The sequence below is a fragment of the Heliangelus exortis genome, chromosome 3, assembly GCF_036169615.1.
Source record: "Heliangelus exortis chromosome 3, bHelExo1.hap1, whole genome shotgun sequence".
NCBI classification, from domain to species: domain Eukaryota; kingdom Metazoa; phylum Chordata; class Aves; order Apodiformes; family Trochilidae; genus Heliangelus; species Heliangelus exortis.
In genome coordinates, this window is record NC_092424.1 from 21,895,810 (window position 1) to 21,917,825 (window position 22,016).

The window sequence follows — 22,016 nt, forward strand, 5'->3', positions numbered from 1 at the left end:
AAATCAACATGACCTCAAATGAGGTCAGTTTGTATCTTTTATAAACCTCACCTAAAGACCTTGACATCTCATACTACACCTTCATAAAAAGTGATGGGGTTTGTTGTTTTTTTGGATTTTTAAAGACACATTTATAAATGTGTATTCTTGCTCTACTGTACATGAAGAAATCCAACTACAATTGATAGGCTAAAGCTTGAAGGCCTTACTACCTTCTGACTAAAGCCAGTAGAAGTTAGAAGAACAAATCCGGAAGAGACCATTCACAACAGCTAATCTTCAGCTAATAAAAAAGACAAGACAGCCACAGCAATTTACACCAACCTAAAACTTTGCTTTCATGGAGCTTCCATGCAAGCACTACTATGTTTAAGAATCATAAAATGGTTTGGCTTGGAAGGGACCTTAAAGGTCATTTAGTTCCAATCCTCCTGCCATGGACACCTACCACTAGATCAGGTTGCTCAAAGCCCCATCCAACCTGGCCTTGAACTCTTTCAGGGAGAGGGCATTCACAACCTTCTTGGACAACCTATGCCAGTGTCTCACTGCCCTCACAGTAAAAAAATTCTTCCTAATGTCTAACCTAAAACTACCCTCTTCAAGTTTTAAAGCCATTATGGCTTGTCCTATCGCTGCATGCCCTTGTAAAGAGTCACTTCACAGCTTTCCTGCAGCCCCTGCAGGTATGGCAAGGAGCTTTAATGTCTGCCTGCAGCCTCCTCCAAGCTGCACAACCCCAGCTCTCCCCGCCTGTCTTCCTCAGAGAGCTGCTCCGACCTCCTTCCTCGGAAACACTCAAGAATGTGTGCCTTCCTTCTTTTACAGGACCATGGGAGATCCTGGGTCTATTTTCAGCGATGGGTGTAATTCCAGCGCTGCCAGCCCAGCCGGGATGCCGGGATGGGGCCGAGTTCCCGCCCGGATGCGGGCAGGGCGCTGACGCCGCAGCAGCAGCCCGCGGCGCTGTCCATGGTGCTGAAGCGGCGGCGGCGCCGGCAGCCGCCCGAGGGGACGGAGCGGGAACGGCAGCGGGGAGGGGATGACAAAAGTTGGAGCTTCACGTTGAAATCCTGACATTTGCCTCCCTTGCCACACTCATCATGCTGTTGACGCCGGTTAATGTAGGCAGCCCCTTTTACTAACTCAGGCCAGGTTGATGGGTAGGGCATTTTCCTGGAAGATTCAAAATCTGATTTGAGAACAGAAGACAAACCTGGAGAGTGTAGTTTCTTCCTTCCATCAAGTTCTCTAAGAACTGGGCTATTCAGACATAAAAAGAGAGGAGAAAAAGGAAGCACTTTACTTGAGCTTTCTTGCACAGGCGTGCTAGACATCTCTGTGGCACGGCTCATGGTAATGAATGTTCAGCACCTTTGGGTCCTTTCCCCTTGGAAGAGGCCGAACTCATCTTCTTTTGGAAGGTACAGCGTAACCCCTTCCTCTGTTCTCAGCATCCCCTACCAGCACCTCTCTTGCCCTGCATGTTGCAGATCTCAGTTGTGGGTGCCAAAACAGAATGCAAATGAACAGTTACCATGAAAATGGGATCTGTTCCCATATACTAAAAACTGACCAGAATGCAACTGTACCAGCAAGAGACTGGAAAGAGGCAGCCTGGCTTTTTTGCTGACCTGAACAGGGTAGAGCATATATCCTTACTCCTTCCATACAGATACATATGGTACAGAGTATGTGTGCTCAGTTTAGAGTTACACAAGCCACTGAGTGAAGAAATGCCTAAAACCAATGCATAAAATGCCTAAAAACACCATAAATGCCTAAAAATTGCATGGTGCAATTGCCCCAGCTGTATGAATCACAGCTTTAGGACAAAATACTCTCATCCTTGTATTGCCACGTTTTTTTTTTTTTTTTGTTTGTTTGTTTGATTTTTGTTAAAGGAAGATAAAAATGTGGAAACTCTGAAGTAAAATTATAGTGGAGCTGCAGATTGTGGCATAGGAAAATGAGAAAGAACACCAACACTAATCCTATTGAAAGATAACTTCTCCAATACTGCTTGAAAATACAGCAGTACCTGATTATTTATTGCATTTTTTCCTCCATAAGCCTAAGGACAGACACAGCCTACAGCAAGTTAGATAATTATCCAGTGAAGACAAGTCAAATAATGGACTTGAGCCACATGAGAGAACATAAACTTTAAATTCTAAATTTTAAATTCTAAGTTTTAAATTCTATATTCCTCGAAAAGACAAGAGCTCACACAGCAGCAAAGACAGCCTGGAATTCAGGAACAAATCATCCAAACATAAAGCTGAATATGCTTGCCTGTGCTTCTGTCTTTTACTCTAAGCCATTTTTATCATTGTTTGGATTTCTTTTTCAGTTCTGCAGAAAGCATCATACAGGGACAAAGCAATGCCATGACACTAGAACATCTCCAGTTTCAAAAGGATGATGACCTTTTAGTCTGGTTGAAGGACTGCATTCCATGATGCTCTTCCAGTTTTCCACCATTTCATTGCCAAAGGCTGAATAGAAACTACTTCTGAATACACACAAGAAGACAAAAGGCCTACAACAGGGACAAAAGCTGTCCTCTGATTTATTTTTTTTCTCATGGGGAAACATGGCAATGAAGTACACCTTTGTGATATGATGTTTAACTCATCAAGGTATCTCTTCTTTAAGGTGTACAGCTTCATTTAACGACACTCTTAAGTTGGAGAAACTGATTTTCTGCATTTTGAGATGAGCATGATCTGCTGATACTCAATCCACAGCAACATTTATTATTAGAACAAGAAACCATAGCCTACTAGAGAACAGGGTTATTTGGTCTCGGGTCTACTGTTCATACAGAACAGTGTAAATGTGAGTAAATCCAGATTCTACCAGTTCTTGCCTCCAATCAAACCACCTTTGCTTCCTTGCATATCAAACATCCCTGCTTACCTCCATCATGCCGACCCTGCTCCTTCCCTTTGAAACTGTCTCATTTTTCCATCTGGACTGGGAAAGCATAATAAAGTTTTTTAATATACTCACCACTTCCCTCTCATTTGTTTTCTTTTTTAAGAAAGCATTTCAACTCGATGAAACTAGAATACAACTTAATCAAAATATTTCAAACACTGGCTCTGCTCATACAAATACTTCTTTTAACCCAGAACAAAATATTAGGCAGCGCGCGCACACACACACACACACACACAAAAAAAAAAAAAAAAAAAAAAAAGGGCAATCAGAATATTATTTTCTGTGTAGCTCTACTTGTGATGCAAAGGACGGCTTAGCTACAAAATGAAATATTCTTTTGCAGATGAGATAATTTATGCTTGCCACAGAGCACAGGAGGTTACAATAGCTAGTAGGGTAGCCATCATTCTCCTATATGATTCAGTGATGTTGGATTTGATCACCTTTTTGCATAAAACCAAAACATCAAAAGAAAAAATTAGGATCCAAAGCACGCGGTGTTCATATTCATGCATGCAGTCAAACATCTTACCAGCTACTCAGAGTCCAGGCACAGATTCTATTTGTCTGCACAAACTATTGTTTTCACAGTGATGCCTTCCACTTCACACACTATTCTCAAATGTCTCATACTTGGTGTGCTAAATGACATATAGAGACCGAATGCACGATTTCCAAATATAGCATATACTCTAAAATTCAGCTAAGAAGGTGACCTATCACTTCACAAGCCAAATTTAGCCATGCTATAACTTGATTTTGCCTACCTCTATTCAAGAAAACCTACTTTTTTTCTCATCCTTTAAAGGGGCAAGATTACAGGGAAGAGAGGAAAGATACTGTTTAAAAATGTACCATCAGCAACACTGACACACTATTTTTGAGTTGCTTTATTTAGAATGCGCTATTTTTAAAGCTGCTGCATTTATAAGCAAATTTACTTAACTTCTGTGGCAATCCTAAAATAAATATGTTCTAAATTATCTGAATCAATTAACAAAGACTACAAATAGAAGTTTAGTTTTAATGTTAATGTAGAAAATTTTTTTTCATCTATTCCAATGTCTGATATTGTTAATAAAAAAATACTAAGTATGAAAAACGGTACTGGGACAGTCTATCTTTTGAGTCAGCTTGGGAAAAAAGATGCCAATTCTTTTTTTTTTTTTTGTAAAAGTCAAACACCTGCCATTAGAGCAAAATGCTTTTCACGCAAGTGGTCACTACATCATTTGCAGCTGAACAATCATGCTTGAAATCACCAGCAGGTGATCAAAAACTCAGATTTACCACAGCTAAGCAGGCTTAGCCTGACAGATTAGTTGCTCTTTAAATCAAACATGTTCTTGTAGCACACAATGTTCTTCTCTTCAAAGACACAAAGATATTGGTTTTGAAAAACTTAAATACTTTGTGCTATGACACTATGCAAATAGCACGTGTTAATAAAATACCTGCATTTTCAGGCAGCCTGTTATATATTAAGTAGTCATATGCGCAAGAAACAGATTTCACTTAAAAACACAGTCGAAGAAATGTAGGTCATAAAAGCTGACTGAAGGTCAAAAAAGGAAAAATAATTTATTTAGCAATCAGTTTTCAGTTGTTTCAATTAAACAATAAATCTCTAAGTTCAGTTTTAAGCTTTCAAATTGAGAGTTCATTTGGTTTTAGAATATAAGGCACATTCCTATGAATATTGCTGTGCCTCAGAAGTGTGCTACAAAATTCCTATGTAATGTTGTACACAGTGCAAAGAACATGCCTTCTTCAAAGCTCAAGCCTGTAAAATCATTGATTCTTAGAAGAAACTACTATAATTTTACCTTTTTTATACCTTCAAAAATGTTCTTCCCCCTCCATGAACCCTAGAGCCCACCACAGACAATTGCTTGGCACTCTTCATGTGCCTTTTTTTCTCCCCTCTCAGTATCCAATTGCATAATGAGATCTAATATTAAAAGCATTGTCATGCATGCAAAATTCTTCAATCATTTGACAATTCACCTCTTCTTTTCTGAAAAATTTCCCATCTAGCCACCAAGTGACTTATACAATATCACCCCCTGAGATGCATGCAACTGAATTCCAAAGCTTGCCTATAGCAAGTAACTTACAGCAGACAGACACAGGGCATAAGGTAAGGATTAGAACAGAATGTGTAGGTTCATTTATATCACATTGAATTTGTTTATACAGCAACAAAAAACTCTTTACCACCATGAAACTGGTGCAACTTCATTAATTTTAGGAGATTCAGAAACGATATCTGAAAGACTCATTTAGCACATGACATCTTTCATAAAGTCAAAGCACTCAGGGAAGGAGCACAGAGCTATGAATCAGTGGCCTCTAAATAATGCATCTAGTTCTTCTATCTGCAACTTTTCTAGTCACTTGGCCAGTTTCCATGGGCCAGAAGAAGAAATTTTTCTCATCATCTTAACTCCTCTGCAAGTTGGGGCACTTATTATATGTAGTTTTACTGCTTATATTGCTTTAGATATGGAACTGCTAAGAATTGTCATGATCACTGTAGTACAGTGTTCAAAATCCAAATAAGCTAAAAAAAAATAAATTTAGTATTTCCTTCCTTCAACATACTTCTCTTGAAAAGAAAAAAGTTACCATATTTCTGTGAAGGACAAATTCTTTTTATCAAGTATATCCCTGTCACATCTTCTGTGAAAGCAGAGAGAAAAATACAGCTGCCATCTTGGACTGAAAGTTCTGCTCATCAACTGACTGGAGGGAACAAGGGCCTGCACTTCCAGCAAGTAAGTGAGAGCCAGCTCTCCTGCATCATGCTGGTTTATCTTTGCTGTCAGTCCTCATCAGGACACAGTGAAGACCACTAGGCAGCAGAAAAAGTATTTTAGACCCAAGCTTTCTGACAAGATAAATTTTTTTTTAGCTTTATTAAAACAATGAAGAACCAAACAAATAGCATTAAAAAGAGAAAAAAATAACCCACATAGCCTGGAACAGGGTAGGTTTGTCAAGGTTGCACTTCCTTTTTCATGGTAACAGGTGTTTCCACTTTGAGAAACTATGTTTTTAAAGAATAACATTTTAAGCATAAATGTAAATCAGTTCACCTTCACAGTAAGTTTCCTGTTTAATTTAATACTACAAATATTATTAGATACTACAAAAATGCAAACAAGAGGAGAACTTACTTCACCTCAGAGGAGGCAAGCCTCTGTAATTCTCCATATGGGTACAAAAGGATTCTGACATGATCTGAACCTGAGTGCAAGTTTATGCTGCTGTCACAGCTGAGTTTGCTTCCAGGTTTGCAGACTGTAACTCAGCAGAGAGTTAACAGCAAAACACAGCAATGCTACTTCACACTCATCAGTACAACATTCAACTTAATTTAACTTAAGAACATGGGAATCTCTTTTTATATGCTAAAGGAAACTTGCCAGTAATTTCAATATAAGGAATCCCACAATAATGGTAAATAACATCAAGCCATGCAGCAAGAAATGACTCACATCTTTGCTAAAATCAGACAGGGATAATTCCTTAGTTTTTGCACAGTGTCATGTGGAATTAGTACAGGGCTTAGCAACATTGTGACTTCTTGAAAGCTAAGCTGGAATGTGGATTAATAATGAATTTAAAAGGACAAGCAGCACCTACCTATTTGTTAAGTAAACTCTGCTTCCTGAAGCACTGGGGGAGTGTTCATTAGCAATAACCCATTCCATTGAAAGCAAGATTCAACTCACTTAAGAAACCAGCAACTGTTCCTTGCAGAAATGCAGTCCCCTGTGGCACAGCCACAAGCTATTTTAACACCTAATTCTTTGGCATTGATATTTGAAGGACTTCAGCTTTTTTGAGACCAGGGTAAACAAACAAAAGCAACATAAATATATAATTGTGAAAAAAAGACAAACCTTTACATGAATCATCCTCAATAGGCTGCTTGAAAGCTGTTATGTCATTGAAAGTGCAAAGAAATAAAACCACTTTATCTTGCTCATTTCGAATTGGAGCGATTTTCACAAAGAACCAGACCGGTGTTCCTGGAAACAAATATATCAAAAAGTTGGTCAGTGGTAGGCAGAACAATAAATGTGCTAGTTTAGATGTTTACACTTCAAAATCAGTCATCTGTAAATGCTACTTTAATGTTGATTTTTTTTGCAAAGACTTATTAGGGGAAATGACAATGCAGCCAGTAGGAATGTTAAGCTCTCTGCTCTGCCTTTCATTAGTTTTTTAATCTTCAGGAATCACTCACTATTTCTGGACTTCAACTACAGAGTGAATGCTTGAACTTATGAAGTGCTTTGTGGTCTGCTAAAGGAGTCCCACACATATGCAAAGGGTGCACACAACAGAGTCCTGCTGGTTCTGTGCAGGACTTGAGAACAACCGTGCCTAGACCATGACCATAATACAGTCTTAACTCAAGAGCATGATCAGGTTGGTTGACCTTATTCTTCTCTGTAAACAAGGAGGACCATGCCCTAACAACTACATCAGCTTATGCCCAGCTTCAAGATCCAGACTCTGGGAGCTCTGAAAATTCTCCCAAGCAAGGGAAATGCTCTGCAACCTGCTGTTCAGCTTGTCTGGTCCTGAGCCTGCTGACAATCACTCTAGGAAGAAACAAAACTCTGAATTCAGCAGAGAACAAGAACCATGACTAGACCATGGGCTCTGGATGGGAGTAAGTGATGCTGCATGAAACTGTACTCTTCTAATTACTGAAAACTGCTTGAGAGATTAGAGCCTGCAGATCACAGAAAAAGATGATACCAGATAATGACCCTTCAGATGCTGCTGTCAATTCTCCTTGACATCTATCCACACAGATCACCTTGAGGAGAGCTGACCACTCTAGCAATAGCAGTAAAGTCCAATGTAGTAAGTGAGTGTCTACCACCCTAGTGTCACAGGAGCAGCCACTGATTTTAGTGATATTTTTGTCACTTCTGCAGGAAAGCCTGTTTTAGGAAGGGTTATCTTTGAAAACTATTTTTTTTCTTTCTTGATCACAGGACCCTCTAGGCTAGATTCTCTTTCACTTGAATTGCTCAGTATTTAAAAGAGTACTACACTGTGTATTTCATGCAATAGTTAGTTATAACAAAGGCCCTTATGCTTTCTGACTGTTAAAGGATCACAAGGAAACCTCAGGTAGTTCAAAAGTCCTAACTATGTTAATATAACAGAGGCTGTTGCTAACTGTGTTTTACCTGGCCTGTGTTTCCCAGCCTCTGTTCTTAGCAATATTTTCTGGCCACAGAAAGCCAGAGCATCTCCAAGACTCATGGGCAACTTCCATAGATGAAGTTCAATTTCTAAGGCTCCCACTGTGTCTGCATAGAACAGGGAGTTTCAAACCCTGGCTGAGATTCCATGCCATATGTACAGCCACCTCTATGAACAGCAGGGTATATGATGCATGGAGGCCTTTGCTCAAAAAGCAGAGAAATCCGGATGGAATAACTGATGGCCATTTCTGGAGCCTGCGTGCATGGCAGAAAGTATTCACAGATCAATAAATTTATTTAAAATTTTTTATTAAGAGTTGGCCTTCCTGAACAACCCCTTCCAATAAAGTATAGTATTTTCTTTGCTCAAATGAAAGATTCAGCAATGTAACTGTGCCAGTAAAATCATCACTAACCTGTTAATGAGCTTAGAAGACACTGCCACAAAGCAACCAACAGCAGTTTTCAAGACAGTAACACCCTTTATGTTACCCTTTCTCAGGGGCTCCTAAAATTGCCTATCTCCATTTCTTCTTGCCTACTTGTTTTTCCCATTTTCACATCTGAACTATTCTGAGGCTGGTAAAATCTGTATCTTGCTTTTACATAGACAACCTGGTAACTAATTTCTTTTCATTTTACACACTTCAGCACTCTGTACTAATACTGCAACATTTTAATCAGATGGGATTTCCATCTACATGCACTTGCTTTTTTGATTAGGTTTCTTTTTTCCCCTACTCAAAACCACTTCATATTGTTTTTCTACTTCAGCTACATCCATTGTTCTAAAGGCTGCTCATAATATTAGCCTTCATAGCACTGAGGCTGAATTACATACTCAGCTTCATCTCTGTCTCTCACAGCTATAAAAACTTATTACCCTGCTATAGAAGATGCTGTACGCATCACAGGAACAGAAAGGATACAATTCACACTCTTATTCCAGCTTTTTTTCAGATGCACGCTGTCATCTTTTCTTTATTATTATGGTGAGATGTGTTGTTGCAAGATTTTTCCAACATGTTCTGAATGCAGCAAGAGAAAAGGTGTTTTTCTGGCAGCCTACAGGAGGCTCCTTCAGGGCAAGGAGCTTATACCAGCAGGGTTTTCTGACCTTCTGACTCCCTTGACTCCCATTCCTGCGCCCCATTATTTATCGTAAAGAAGAAAACAAAATTATTGTTTCATCTAGAAGCAAGTGTAGATCTCAGTGATGAGACCCACAGGCAATGAGAAAGAGACATATCCTTAACAGCTAAAAGGAAGTGGTTTTGATTGTCACTGTTTGGGTACCCCTGTGATTTCCAGAGTGTCAGTGTCACAATCAGGGTGTATTCCAGGGCAGAACACAAAATCAAGGTGGCACAGGTGGTCTGTGCACATTATCTTTCAGTTTGGGATCTGCACAGTAACACAGAAACAACAGAGGTAAGTACAAGGAAAATTCTGCAAGGCCACCCAGCCCAATCTGCCTCCGCAATGCTATTCAGCATTTTTCCCTGCAGTGTGTTCCCCACCATCTTGTCAATCTTTTCTGTGAATAGGAGACAAATGGATATAAAAATTCAAGCATGAGGTGAGTGCTCACAGGGCTGGGTTACATGGGCTTTCCACAGTGCCCTGCAACCGGGAGCTTACATAATAGCTGAACTGGGATCCGGACTGTGGGAACACGCTGAAAGGCTCAGCCAAGATGTGTCTGTGTTCAGCTTTTTTTTCTTGAATGCTGCTTTAATTACAAGAAGAATTTTACTTTTTAAACATTAAACAGTTTATTTAACTATTAAACAGGAAAGCTTAAAGTATAAACCACTTATAAATCAAGTCGGAAACTAGAATTTCAGCCTCCTACAGGCAGCCCTCATGCTTTTGGTGTCAAAGCGGATGTCCCTGCTCAGCCAGCCACTACTGTCAAGAGGAACAAACAAGGCCATTTTAATAAAAAATGTGATTTTCAGATTCAGACCATAGTTTATTCAGGCAGTGAGAAGAACTACAACACATTTCAGAGCTCTCATAGCAAAACAAGAGTAGCTTCCCCACATGCCCCCAGACTGCACTGGTGTACAACCACACAGAGACTGTTTACCAGTGATTCCAAAAATACATCTACTTTCATTTACATTTTGTGTTCAGCCCTGGCAAAGTCTCTCATTGGTGAAGTTCAACAATAATGCCAGTGCACATATAAAGAAATAAACACCTGTGAACCACATTAGCTTCTGCTAGAGTTGTAATCAACAGTGAAAGAATCCAAAGTTTGTCTAAGGGCACAGGACCACTCCTGCTAGAAAAGGGAATGTCACTTCAAAGCTGATGGAGAAGCAGCATGAACCAGGAAAAAATTAAAACCTACAATGAACTTCTGACAGCAGCATTTAGGACCAGCCTGCCTTGTGGTAATTCTGGAGCTAACTCCAGAATTAATTGATGCAGCTCTTAATGGTCTTCACTGGCCTGAGCACAGGCAAGACAATTTTAAAAGCCAGGATTTAGGGGCCAAAGCTTCCCTAAACTGCACAGAATAAATGCATCCACACCTTGTAACTTCCCATTTTGAACACAAATACTACAGTCTCTTCTCTCTCCCCTTTTCCAGCCCTGTGTATTTCAATAGTGATATGTTCAACTCCTTGCCAGGAACACCAGCATTTAACATACTATTTATCCACAGTGGAGATCTTTCAGAAACTCTCATAGCATTAAAGTGAGCGAGACATTAAGAGGTCTGTTCCTTATTTTCCATTAAAGGTCTTTGCTCCCTGAGCATACTGATGACTCCTCCTTCAGGTTTCCATGCCATCAAACAAAAGCAGACTTAAAGTGAGTACCAAAATCACTGTTTTTTCACCATACTTTGAAACATCAAATCAAAGAGGTCAATTTACCAGGTGTGTTTCAAAAGTTTTTAGTGCATTGCTTAAACAAAATTGCAATAAGCAATTCCCACCACAAATGTAACACAAACTTATTTTACAAATACAATAAAAAAACCCATGTTATCACAATTCAGCTGATGCCTTCACTACCCTTCCCAAGTAGGACAAGTTTCCCCAAAGCAGCACAATCTCTACATTACTTGATAGTGCCTCAGTCAAACAGTCATCAGACAGGTATTGCCCTGAAGGTAAACAGTCAAGCAGTATGGAAATGGAAAGAGTAGAAACACTGCTGAGTCTCCAGCAGGCCCTACGTGCAGGGCTGCAGGCAGCAGGACTGCAGTTACAGAAACAGCACTGCTGACCATTACAGTCACCTCTCTGGGGGCTCCACTTGTGCCCAGGTACTCACTAAGAGACTGTTTCTATCCCACACAGACCAAACACTTTCTCCAATATCAAATTAGCAAACCAGCTGATAAGGTGTGATCAGATAGAGTCAGGCAAGCAACTACATCCACACAGATTTTAAGTAGGAGCAGAGGGGAGCCTCTGATATTTGACCATGCAAGACAAAGAGCAAAAGTCTTGTAGAGTTCCTCTTAGCAAAGAGTGTGCACTGAAAGAAAAAACCAACTCAGTGCATAGGGTGCAACTCAGTGCTCACCACTTCTTGGCAACCATAATAGACATTACTATACATTTTAGCATTTTTAAAGCTGTTAAAGATGTTTTCCACATCTGGTGCTGCAGCTGCTCTGGCAGCTAATGCTTCTAAAGGGCAGATTTTTATATGCTAAGATAACAAAAATCAATTTCAGTCCCCAAAGATGGAATTGCTACACACAGGGGTTATCCCATGTGTTCTGGGTTGATGTGGTGCCATTTTTTGGCAGCGGGGAGGGGGGGGAGCCCAGGGGTGGCAGCTGTAGGAAGATGATGAAAGCTCCAGCTCCAAAAAGTCAGCCCCCACCTCTGGCTAATGTTGAGGCCATCAGTGAAAATGGAGGTGCCTCTGTGATTAACACAGTCAAGAAGGGGAAACAATCGGCTATAAGACCTCAGGGTAGAGGAGAGAACAATACCAGAGATGAGAGCAATGCCAGAGCAGGTCGGTGAGGAAGGAGAAGGTGCCTGAACAGAGGTTCCCTACATCACAGGGTGAGACAGCAGGCTGTGCCCCTGCAACCCATGGAGAAACAGTAGAGCAGCCCATGAATGATCACAGTGGAGCAGATGTGGACCTGCAGGCACAGAGGACCCTGTGCCAAGAGAAGTGACTGTGCCCAAAGCAGTCCATGTGGGCTGCCCATGCTGGAGCAGTTTGCTCCTGAGGGACTGCACCTCACGGGAGGGACTCAGGTTGGAGAGGCTTGTGAAGGACCTTCTCCTGTGGGAGGGACCCCATGATGGAGTAGGGGAAGACTGTGAGGAATCCTTCTCCCTGAGGAGGAAGGAGTGGCAGAAAACAGCCTGTGACAAACAGACCATAAACCCCACTCCCTGTTCCCCTGTGCAGCTGGGGGGGGAGAAGGTAGAGAAATGAGGAACAAAGTACTTCGGGCCCTGAGAGCAGGGAGAGGTGGGGCAAGGTATTTAAGCTCTGGTTTTTGTTTTTATCTTTGCCCTGCTTTGATTTGATTAATGATAAATTAATTTTTTTTTTTTTTCCAAGTTGAGTCTGTTTTGCCCATGACTGTAATTGGTGAGTGGAACCATCCTTGTCCTTGTCCCGACCCACGAGGTTCTAGGTGGATTTCCACTTCGCCATCCCAAAATAGGGGAGGGGGAGCAAGCAGCCATGTGGCCCTTTGTTATTATCCAGGCTTAAAACCAAGACACTATGACTCTGAAAACACACAGTAGTAAAAGGTTCAGCACACACTCTCGTACTGAAGCAGTGTTGGTATGGTTACCTGATTCTGAGGTCTTTGAAGAGCAGAAAGTGAGTATAACAAAGGGGAAGACTCAGGGCTTGAGTCTTGAAGAGACTTGAGTCTTTCAAGAGTCTTGAAATATTCTTTCCATTTAACCAAGGTAAAATATTTAAGGACTACTACTGGGGAGTCACACTGCTCCAAGTATGTTTCAGGAGAAAACAGCAGGTCATTCCTGCAACATATCTGATGAGATCAGTATGAGTTTTATTAATAAAAAATACCTGGATTTGACCTTCCTGAAGGTAACTGAACTCATGAAGATAGAACACAGAAAACAGAAAAGGAGATGCAGGTGTGTATGCTGTTTGGTGAATATGGAGTTAGATTTCAGTGGGAAGCTCAGGAAGATCCATGCCACTTCACTCCAACACCATCGTTCTTTCCTGCATCTGGTCCTCTCCAGTGATTTAGTTTAGCAATTTATGTACCAAAAGTTTCCATCTGCAGACAGCAGAGGCACAGCATACACAAATATAAATAGTTTTAAATTATTTTAAACAGTACTGGTTCTGATGAACTCTCCCTAGTGGTGGGCAATAACAGGTCTACTGCTCTGATATGAATTTTGATCTCTATAAATGAGGATAGGCTTGTTATTTATTTCTTTTTTTAACATCTGTAGAAAGCAGTGGTTCCAAAGATAAGCATAAGCAGAATCTGCCAACTCACTTATTTGCATCTGGGGCTTATTTGTTGCTCTTTGACATGTAAGAGTGACATCTAATACACTGTGGAAGTGTGAAAATAAAAATCCAACAAACAAAACAGAAAATACTCAACACAAATATTCATAGTATTAAATTTGTTAACATTCAAGAACTCAGAAAACCAGGGAAGCAAACCTCAGTACCAACTGACAGTGAAGCCCAGCCTTTGTGAATCTCACCCTAATATATGTACTTGGAGAAGAACTACAGCTTATCTAAACTGCTTTGCATTGCTCAAAAGAATTACCTACAGCCAACCCTCTGGCTGCTGCCATTCCACTGACCTCACCTGTAGAATACCTCTGAGAAAGAAAAGAGAAAAAGAAAAAGAAGGAGGTGTCTTACAGCTTTCCTCAGCACTGCTGCAGACCATAAGGAATGGGAATGTCTTTGCTCAGACAGGGAATGCATGAAGGCTCTTAGAAATTCTTTATGCATTTTGGCTTTGAAGAGTCAAGCCCACTTCAGCTATTCTTCCACTGAAGCAGATCTAATACAGCATACAAAAGGTGGTCAGATTTTGAATGGGCACCACTTCTTCCAAGGCAGACAGAAGTGAGTAAATTTATATTCTTACAAAAATTTACTTCTGCACTAATGGAAGCAAGTGATTTTGCACTGCTTGTCACCCAGACCTATGCTGCAGATAGAAAACTAGGCAATAAAAGTCCAAGTTTAATTTACTCAGCCATTTTATTTTATGAGGCTGACCATAAAGACCTAACAAATGGCTGTCAAAGTCTCATAGTTAGACATTTAATGCTTTGTCTGTTCAGATAGGCTAAGACAAGACGATGCCTGGATATAAGATATTTTCAAATACATTGGGCCATATCCTTCCTTGGTGTGAATTCATATAACTCCACCGATTTCAGTGAGACTTAGCAATGTTTTGGTTTTCCCATATAAAAAAAACCAATACTTCCAGCATCACTGGAGACTCACATCTCATCAAACAACGGAACTGAAGCTCTCGCATAAAATGACTGTCAGCCTGACAGTTGTTGTCATTTTGCAGTCCAGATTAAAGAAAGCTTTCACTTTGTCTCCTTCCAGGTATGACCACGAGTCCCCACTGAATACAACAGGATGGCATCAGAGCAACAACAACAAAAATCTGGCTGCTGTGCACCTGCTTGCTCCAATTGCTTCCAATTACCCTGAAGGAGCTCTGCATTTCTAGGAAGCAGCTCTTTCAGAGAACAACAAAGATTGTCACATAAGAAATCAAGGGCATAGCCCAAGGAAATATAAAATTTCTGTCACATCTTCAAGTTCTGAAAAGCGGGAGGACAGTCATTTTTGGATGGTGAGAGGGATGGACAGAGAGATTAGAGACAGTATCCAGAAATGCAAATATGATGAAGGCAGAAAATGGTATTGTTCTTCCCAATACTACAGCCTACGTAGTTTCCAGAGTTGATACTGTGAATTACAACAAAGATATACTATCAACATCTGGATGGGACATTGCTATAGCACAACCAAGTGAAAACTAGCACTGGGTCACCACCATGGAGAGTGCCTTGTCAAAAGTAGCTTTATTAAAGGTCTCAAAGTATTGTTGACATGTCTAGGGTAACATCAGGACATAACTCTTCCTCAGACAGAGAAAGAGAGATGAGTGCTGCACATAAAAATACAAGATGAAGATCAACCTGCACTAGCAACATCACAGTTAACTTGAAACTCCTGCTTTGTTTCCCTTTTTTGCTCCTGAAAGGACAGATTGTATTTTTAAAACATCTAGAAGTACCTTAAACATACAGGCTGTGGAAAATATCTCAATTATTCAACAGCATAAAAATGGAATAAAAACTTGCTATTTATCATGACAGTTAGTTTTTAGTGCAGGAGAGGACAAGCAAAGAAGATTTATTTCCTGCCCAATTAACAGGCTAATTTGGAGAAGAAAAAAAGAACGATAGAAGACCAGAGAGAAGGAAAAAAAAAAAAAGTAAGGAAAAATATATTCCTTTCCAAAACGTTTCAAACTGAGAGTAGGTTGAAACCAATCATGTTAATTGCCAAAACCAACAACTGCCATAGTTGCAGACAGAGGTAAGATGACCACAAAGACAGGACCACTTAGCAGTCTGGGTGCTAAGTAACTAGCAACAAGACAGTGTTTTTCTGTGATGTGGCTTATTCTGAGAAAAAGCTCCAGGATGTCCCCTTTCTGTTGTTTTTCAGCTACAACTCTCTAGTGTTATCAGTCAGCCTCTGTAACAGTAACTAATGTACCTCTAAAGCCACAAAACTAATAAACACAATAGCACTGCATTTCCTTAAACATAAAAGCAAGCTCTGTGCTTTCCTTTTTCCCACTCCCTTTTTCTGTGACCTTCTGTGCACCCATCAGGACCATCATAGCTCTGCTCTTTGGCATGTTGCACAACACAGCTTCTGCACAGCTGGACTTTGTTCCAGGCTGCCTCTCCTCAGGGAAGCGCACAGCAGGGCAGGAAACATTCCTCACTCCACGGTTACCTTGCTTTTTAATTTTGCATAAAGGACAGAGAGGCTCCAGGCTCTACTACAGGCCATATGCTGCAGCAACAGCAGAAGAGTAGCTACATAGCCTCTTGGTGCTAAATCACTCTTAACTAAGAGAAAATTCCAGACTCTCATGGATCCCATGGCTGCAGATTATTTATTTGGCTTTAGATGCATCCGTGTGAGCAGCATGTTGTCCCTGTGGCCACTAACTGACCTAAGAACAAAGATCAGCTTTAAGAAATAGGTAAACCTTGGCAGCTGGTAACACTAGAAGGAAAGGAGCACAAACCAAGGCCATTTGGACAGCACATATTGCTTTTCAAATGAGTTGAACCAGCAGAGATGCACTCCAGAAGAGCCCTGAGCTCCATGCCAGAGGTTTAGACGCTTTGAATAAGGTAAAATGAGAAGAAAAGCCTAGAAGAGAGATGAAGCAAAAAATATCTAAAGATTATTTTTTCTTCTCTCTCTCTCTCGCTCTCTGAAAGATGACAAAAACCAATTCCACTTCTTAGGAAAACAGATTAATCTGATAGAAAAGAAGCAGCTCCACACTAGCATACATAGGTATTACCCTGTAGGTTTTGTAAAGTGCCTGTGGTTCTATCTCTGGACTTCAACAGTCAGAACAAGCTGGTCATTTCAGCAGGAAGACCAACGGGTCATAACTACAAGTAGACCAGATTACCTTTTCCTGGAAAATTGCTCTTACAAAAAGCGAGGCAGCAATGAGGTTAACTGCTGAAAATCAAATCATAGCAGTTTATGTTATATTTTGTGTTCAAAGTCCCTCATTCCCACCAGTTTAGAAATGATAAAATTGATCATCAAAGCTGTAATGGGAAGGAGCTTCTAGTAGGGTGCTTCTGCAAGGTACCCTCCCCTATACAGAGATACTACCAGTTTCATAATCAGAAAGCAAAATTGTTAAAAGAACCATAAGTTACAAAACGCAGACTTTCAGATTAACATTTGGCCAGGCTGAAGACCCCACAAACTAACACTTCAGGTGACATTAAATAGATTAAAATAACTGTGCCCATGACATAGTCCATGGTAGATGAGGCAACAAGTTTCGGGCAAATAATTCATATGCTGATATGTACAGTTCCAAGCACACTGAAATTCCTAGGGAAAAAACATCATAGCCCAATTAAGAAATTTTGTCCAAAACAAGCCGGTTTCATCTGCAAATGTCAGAAGTAGTTCAGCTTCTAAAACAAAAGATGGGTTCTTTTCTTTCCTAAACTACATCTAAGTAGCGGGTTTGCTATATAAAATTTTCAAAACTTGAAAAAGTATGTTCTCTGAAATGGAAACCATTTTCACAAACCTAACTTGTGTATTATCATTGCTGATGAAATCTTGAGTGTTGTCTTAAAGCATCACACACAAGTTGCTCTAAATGTCAGAACAAATTAGAGAGCTTTGTCTGCCTCCCTGAGTAGCCTTCATCCCTAATGTTCTCATTTCTCCCTTGTAGATCAACTGATAGAACAGAGGCTTATTTAGCCCTGGATAAACAATCCTCCAAGCTGACAGACTGGTAGTTTACACTACAATTTTAAACAACTTTACATTAATAACCTTCATTAACAAACAAACCAATCAACTACTTACTGTTCTTCTTGTACATCAAGATTTCAAAGGAGTTCATTTCATAGTTCTCAAATGTTTGCCGGACCTTGTCAATTGTATCTTTGTCTGTCAACTCTCCATACATAAAACTGCAAATAAAGGGAGAAATTCAAGTCAGATACTAGACAAAGGCACAAAAGCATTTGTTTACAGTGTGTAAAGATTTATTTAAGGATTTATTTAGAAATAGCCCTTCTTTGATTTTATTTCACCTGGAAAATCTATTTCACAGGTGCAGCGTCAGAAAATAAAAGACAAAACTGGAATAAGCAGATTACTTTTCTCCTCAAGCAACAAGCACAGCACTACAAGCTATTTAGTAGAAAATAAATCTGTTCTCAAATACCTGCAGGTGCTGCTTTTTTGCATAACTTCTGCTCTGTGATATCCTGATAGCTTGCAAAATCCATCGTTGCTGTAGACAATGGGCCAATCCACTATCTGGGCATTACCCAGGACAAAATTAGTATCTGTTTGAAAGAACAGATCAGTTTGACATTAGACGAGGCTATAGTTGCATTAGAGGAAATGCTCATTTCAGAACCCAGTCCTGATTGGTTCAGCCCCTGAACAGTTTTCCCTGATCCTATTCCTACTGTACTGAACAGGATTATTTCCAGTTTTTATTTTAAATAAGTTCTTGGTTTAAAAAAGTATTAATTACTCATTCAAGATTTAAGAGGACGGTTTTATGCAAGAGGAACACATAGTGGTTAAGCAGGTAAAAATCATCCCTTGGCTGAGGACAGATTCACCAAGCTGTTTCCCTCAGTGCCACATGCACCATGACACTCGGTTTGAATGTGAAGCCTCTTACACGTGATAAAAACAGCACAGGAGCAATATTTCTCCTCTGAATGTAGACACAGTGGATCCTCTCAATCCTCTCAAACCTTCACGCTGGCCACACAAGCTCAAATGCTTCTGGTGTTATGTGAACTGCACAGTGCTCCAAACTAGACACCAGACAACCACGGTTAGTACTTACAGCATTAGGAAGGACTTTCTGTTTGCTGTACAAGTAGGAGTTTAAATCAGAAAAAAACAAACCAAACCAAACCAACACCAAACTGAGCAGGATTCACATCTCCATTCTCACTGGATCTGTGTGCACTGCTTTTTTAATGATTGCTATCTAATTCAAATTATGAATACTGAATGCTGGGCCCTTGCTATTCTCAGCTGCTTTGGCTCTTGTGCAGATCACTAACTCCACTTCTGCCAAGACAGACAGCAGTGCTGCTGCTTGGGCACGGGCAGGCAGGCAGCAATGGTGGCCCCTTTCACAGCTGCAAAGACCCCCTGGCTTTTGCAAGAAAGGCCACATGACATTAAGAGGCATCCATACTTCAGGGGAGTCTTTAAGGAAGTCCTCTAAGCCACCTGCTTTCCAGGATCTACCCTCAACTGCTCAAACACACATAGCCATCATTAATTCTTCCTGCACCAAGAGACACAAACAAGACATTTTACTTATTAATTGCAAAGAGTTTAGTTTAACTTAACTTTCCCTTTCAAAAACTTCTTCCTGTTGCAAACTTCAAGTGGGTTTAAATAAAACATTCCTGTAGCTATCTAAATCCATTGCCCAATCCCATTAGCATGATTAAGTGTATCTTTATACACTCTTTAGAATGAAATACACCAGTAGTATAACTTCAGGACATTTTAACTGCTTTGTTTCCCACAGCCTCTTTTAAATACCATGGGTTTTGCTTGGTTGAAGCACTTTGTTCCAAAAACAATACATTTCTTCTACCCCTTCCTATTTATAAGCCAGCCAAGTCATTTCTCATTGCTAAAGCAAGTGCTTTTGAGTGTCTATTATAAACACCACATTGCACTGTGCTAGGATATTTTTAAATTTTCCTCAGGAAGTACAAAAAACTGACAAAAAATATGTGACTACAGATGTTAGGCCAGGTCCTGCTCTGATCTTAATGGTGTTACTCTATGTATACATTCCTTCTCACCATCTCCCCCTCCCAAAAGGTAACTTTCCCTTCTCTCTACTTTCTCAAGAGCTCCTTGAAGAGCTTCTATTAACTTAAGCAGTCATCTTCCTCTCACACTTAAACGTCAACATTACCTTAGGATAAATAATCTCTTTTTTATTTAAAGCTACATAGGGCACTTTTCTGATGACCATTACTGTGCTAATCCTACTTTTACCTACCTTTGCAATTCATCTTTAAAATAGGATAGTGCTTTTACCACTTTGTGCAGGTAAAAACAAAGCATTAAGTCCACAAGGAGATGTAAGCACCAAAAGGTGAGACTGCTACAGCCTAGTTCCTACGGACACGGCTCTCAAAGACTTGGGAGCTGGAGGCTCCATGCATAGTATTGCCAAGATAGAACCAAAAGGCTCTAACATAGCAAATAGAAATATAAGCTAAACTACCAAAAAAAAAAAACCAAAACAAAATGGTGGATATTTTAAGGTTTTTTTCCCCTTTTTCTGTACTATTCATGATACCAAATACTTTAGCATAACTCCAGGTCTCAAAGACCATACCAAAGTTTCTTTGCCATTATTGCAGAAGCTAAAGGATCACATACCCACTTGTGTACCTTTCAGTCCAATTAAGGCTGATTTTTTTTTTGGATTGGCAATTTCTAAGGATGCTTAGAGAAGAACATGCAAATATTTTGTCTCCCCTGACTGCCTGGCAGATTGGGTGTTCTCTTATGAGATGTGGGGCTACCTGAGGGCAGCAAAAGCTCAGCATTCATTTCAGCTCCCAAATGACCAAGATAATTATCAAGCTGCTGAAGAGAACAGATGCCAACATCCTCACCATACGAGTTTTTATGTCAGTGTGACTTGGCTGTTTTATCTTATGCATCCTGATTAGGCAGTCCTGTTAATGAGTCCCCCCAGAAGCTGGAGGTAAGAATTCTTCAACAGAGAGTCCAGGTTGGGTCAACTGTGATTCATAAGCAAGTTAAAAAATCTTTACATACATGTAAAGCTTTAAGGGTAAAAACTTGAGCATCTATCAATTCAAAGAACAAGTCAGAGGTTTTGATGGTCACACTGTTTTGCGTGTGTGTCTCACTTCTAGGTAGTTCCCACTTCAATCACCTTCACCCATCTTTGATCCAGGTTTTACATACCTTACAAACACACAAGAAGTAAATACTGAAGTTGGACTTATTCTCTGCAGGCAACACCATGCACCTGACTAATTTTTGGCCTTGTTCTGCCAGATCTGTTGCCATACTTTTTTTTTGTGCTTGCCCTGAGGTAACTCCCAGATAAAAAAACCCACCACGCTTGGGAACTCCCCATGTAGCCAAGACCCTACAGAGAAGCCATTGGCCCCTGTGAGCACAGTAGCCAGGCAGCTGAGAGAAGCTGTGGTGTAGCACCACCAAAACTTCCAGGACAGGAAAGAGGTTTCCAACCCACCACTCTCTGCCAACTTTCCTTTGTTACCAGGCTCAGGATGATCTGTTTCTTTGTTCTTGATTTTGTTGCAAAGGCACAGACAATGTGCATTTGGTGATTTCCAGACTCCCTTACCCACTTTTTAACTTGCTGTGGCCTAGCAGCCCACAGAGTGGAAGCCTCAGCATCTGCAAAGAAAGGGTCTTGAAAACAAATAGAATATTATTTCCAATTACTCACTCCTCTTCCCAGATCTCTTTAAAGACAAAACAATGATACAACAGTGGTTCTGTGCCTAAGCGGAGAATATGCCTGTGCTTCTTCAGAAGGAGTGTCTCCAACAATGGTGTTTTCCCTGTGAGAACACTGGCAAAACACAGCATTAAATAAGGACTCCCACTTATAACTCCCCTGCACAGTTTATTCTGGCAGATAACCCGGAGGTAGAAGGGCTGTTCTCATTGCTATTATTTACATTCAATCGCATTGACGTTCCTGACAATGTGCTGCTTGGAGACAGCTCATAATCTGTTAAACAATTGTTCCTAACATAAGAAAATATTAAATAACATCCACTGAGGCAAATATGGGCTCTGCAGGGACATAGGGTCCCAGAGGCCAGAAAACAGCTGTGGCTTTGTTGCACAACAAGCACAAGGGATGCTCTACTGAACTCTTTGAGCATCAGAGGGCAAAGCCTCTTGGGGACTCACAAGTGGGTCAACAAGGCCAGGAAAGAAGTTGATCAGAAGACCACCATGAAGAAATGCACTGCT

The 22,016-nt window shown here is 40.4% G+C and overlaps 1 protein-coding gene across 2 annotated transcripts in view; it reads right to left on the bottom strand.

Moving 5' to 3' along the window:
* Positions 1 to 22,016, bottom strand: part of KCNH1 (potassium voltage-gated channel subfamily H member 1) — a 185,413-nt gene that overhangs the window by 152,941 nt on the left and 10,456 nt on the right. For both annotated transcript variants that reach the window (XR_011725049.1, XM_071739557.1), the window contains exons 2-4: positions 18,193 to 18,316; positions 17,829 to 17,935; positions 6,855 to 6,983 (exon numbers count right to left, since the gene is read on the bottom strand). Coding sequence is in view for 1 of the 2 variants with exons in the window: in XM_071739557.1 (XP_071595658.1) it covers positions 6,855 to 6,983; positions 17,829 to 17,935; positions 18,193 to 18,316 (360 nt within the window). In the remaining variant the exon portion in view is untranslated. The remainder of the gene's footprint in view (positions 1 to 6,854; positions 6,984 to 17,828; positions 17,936 to 18,192; positions 18,317 to 22,016) is intronic.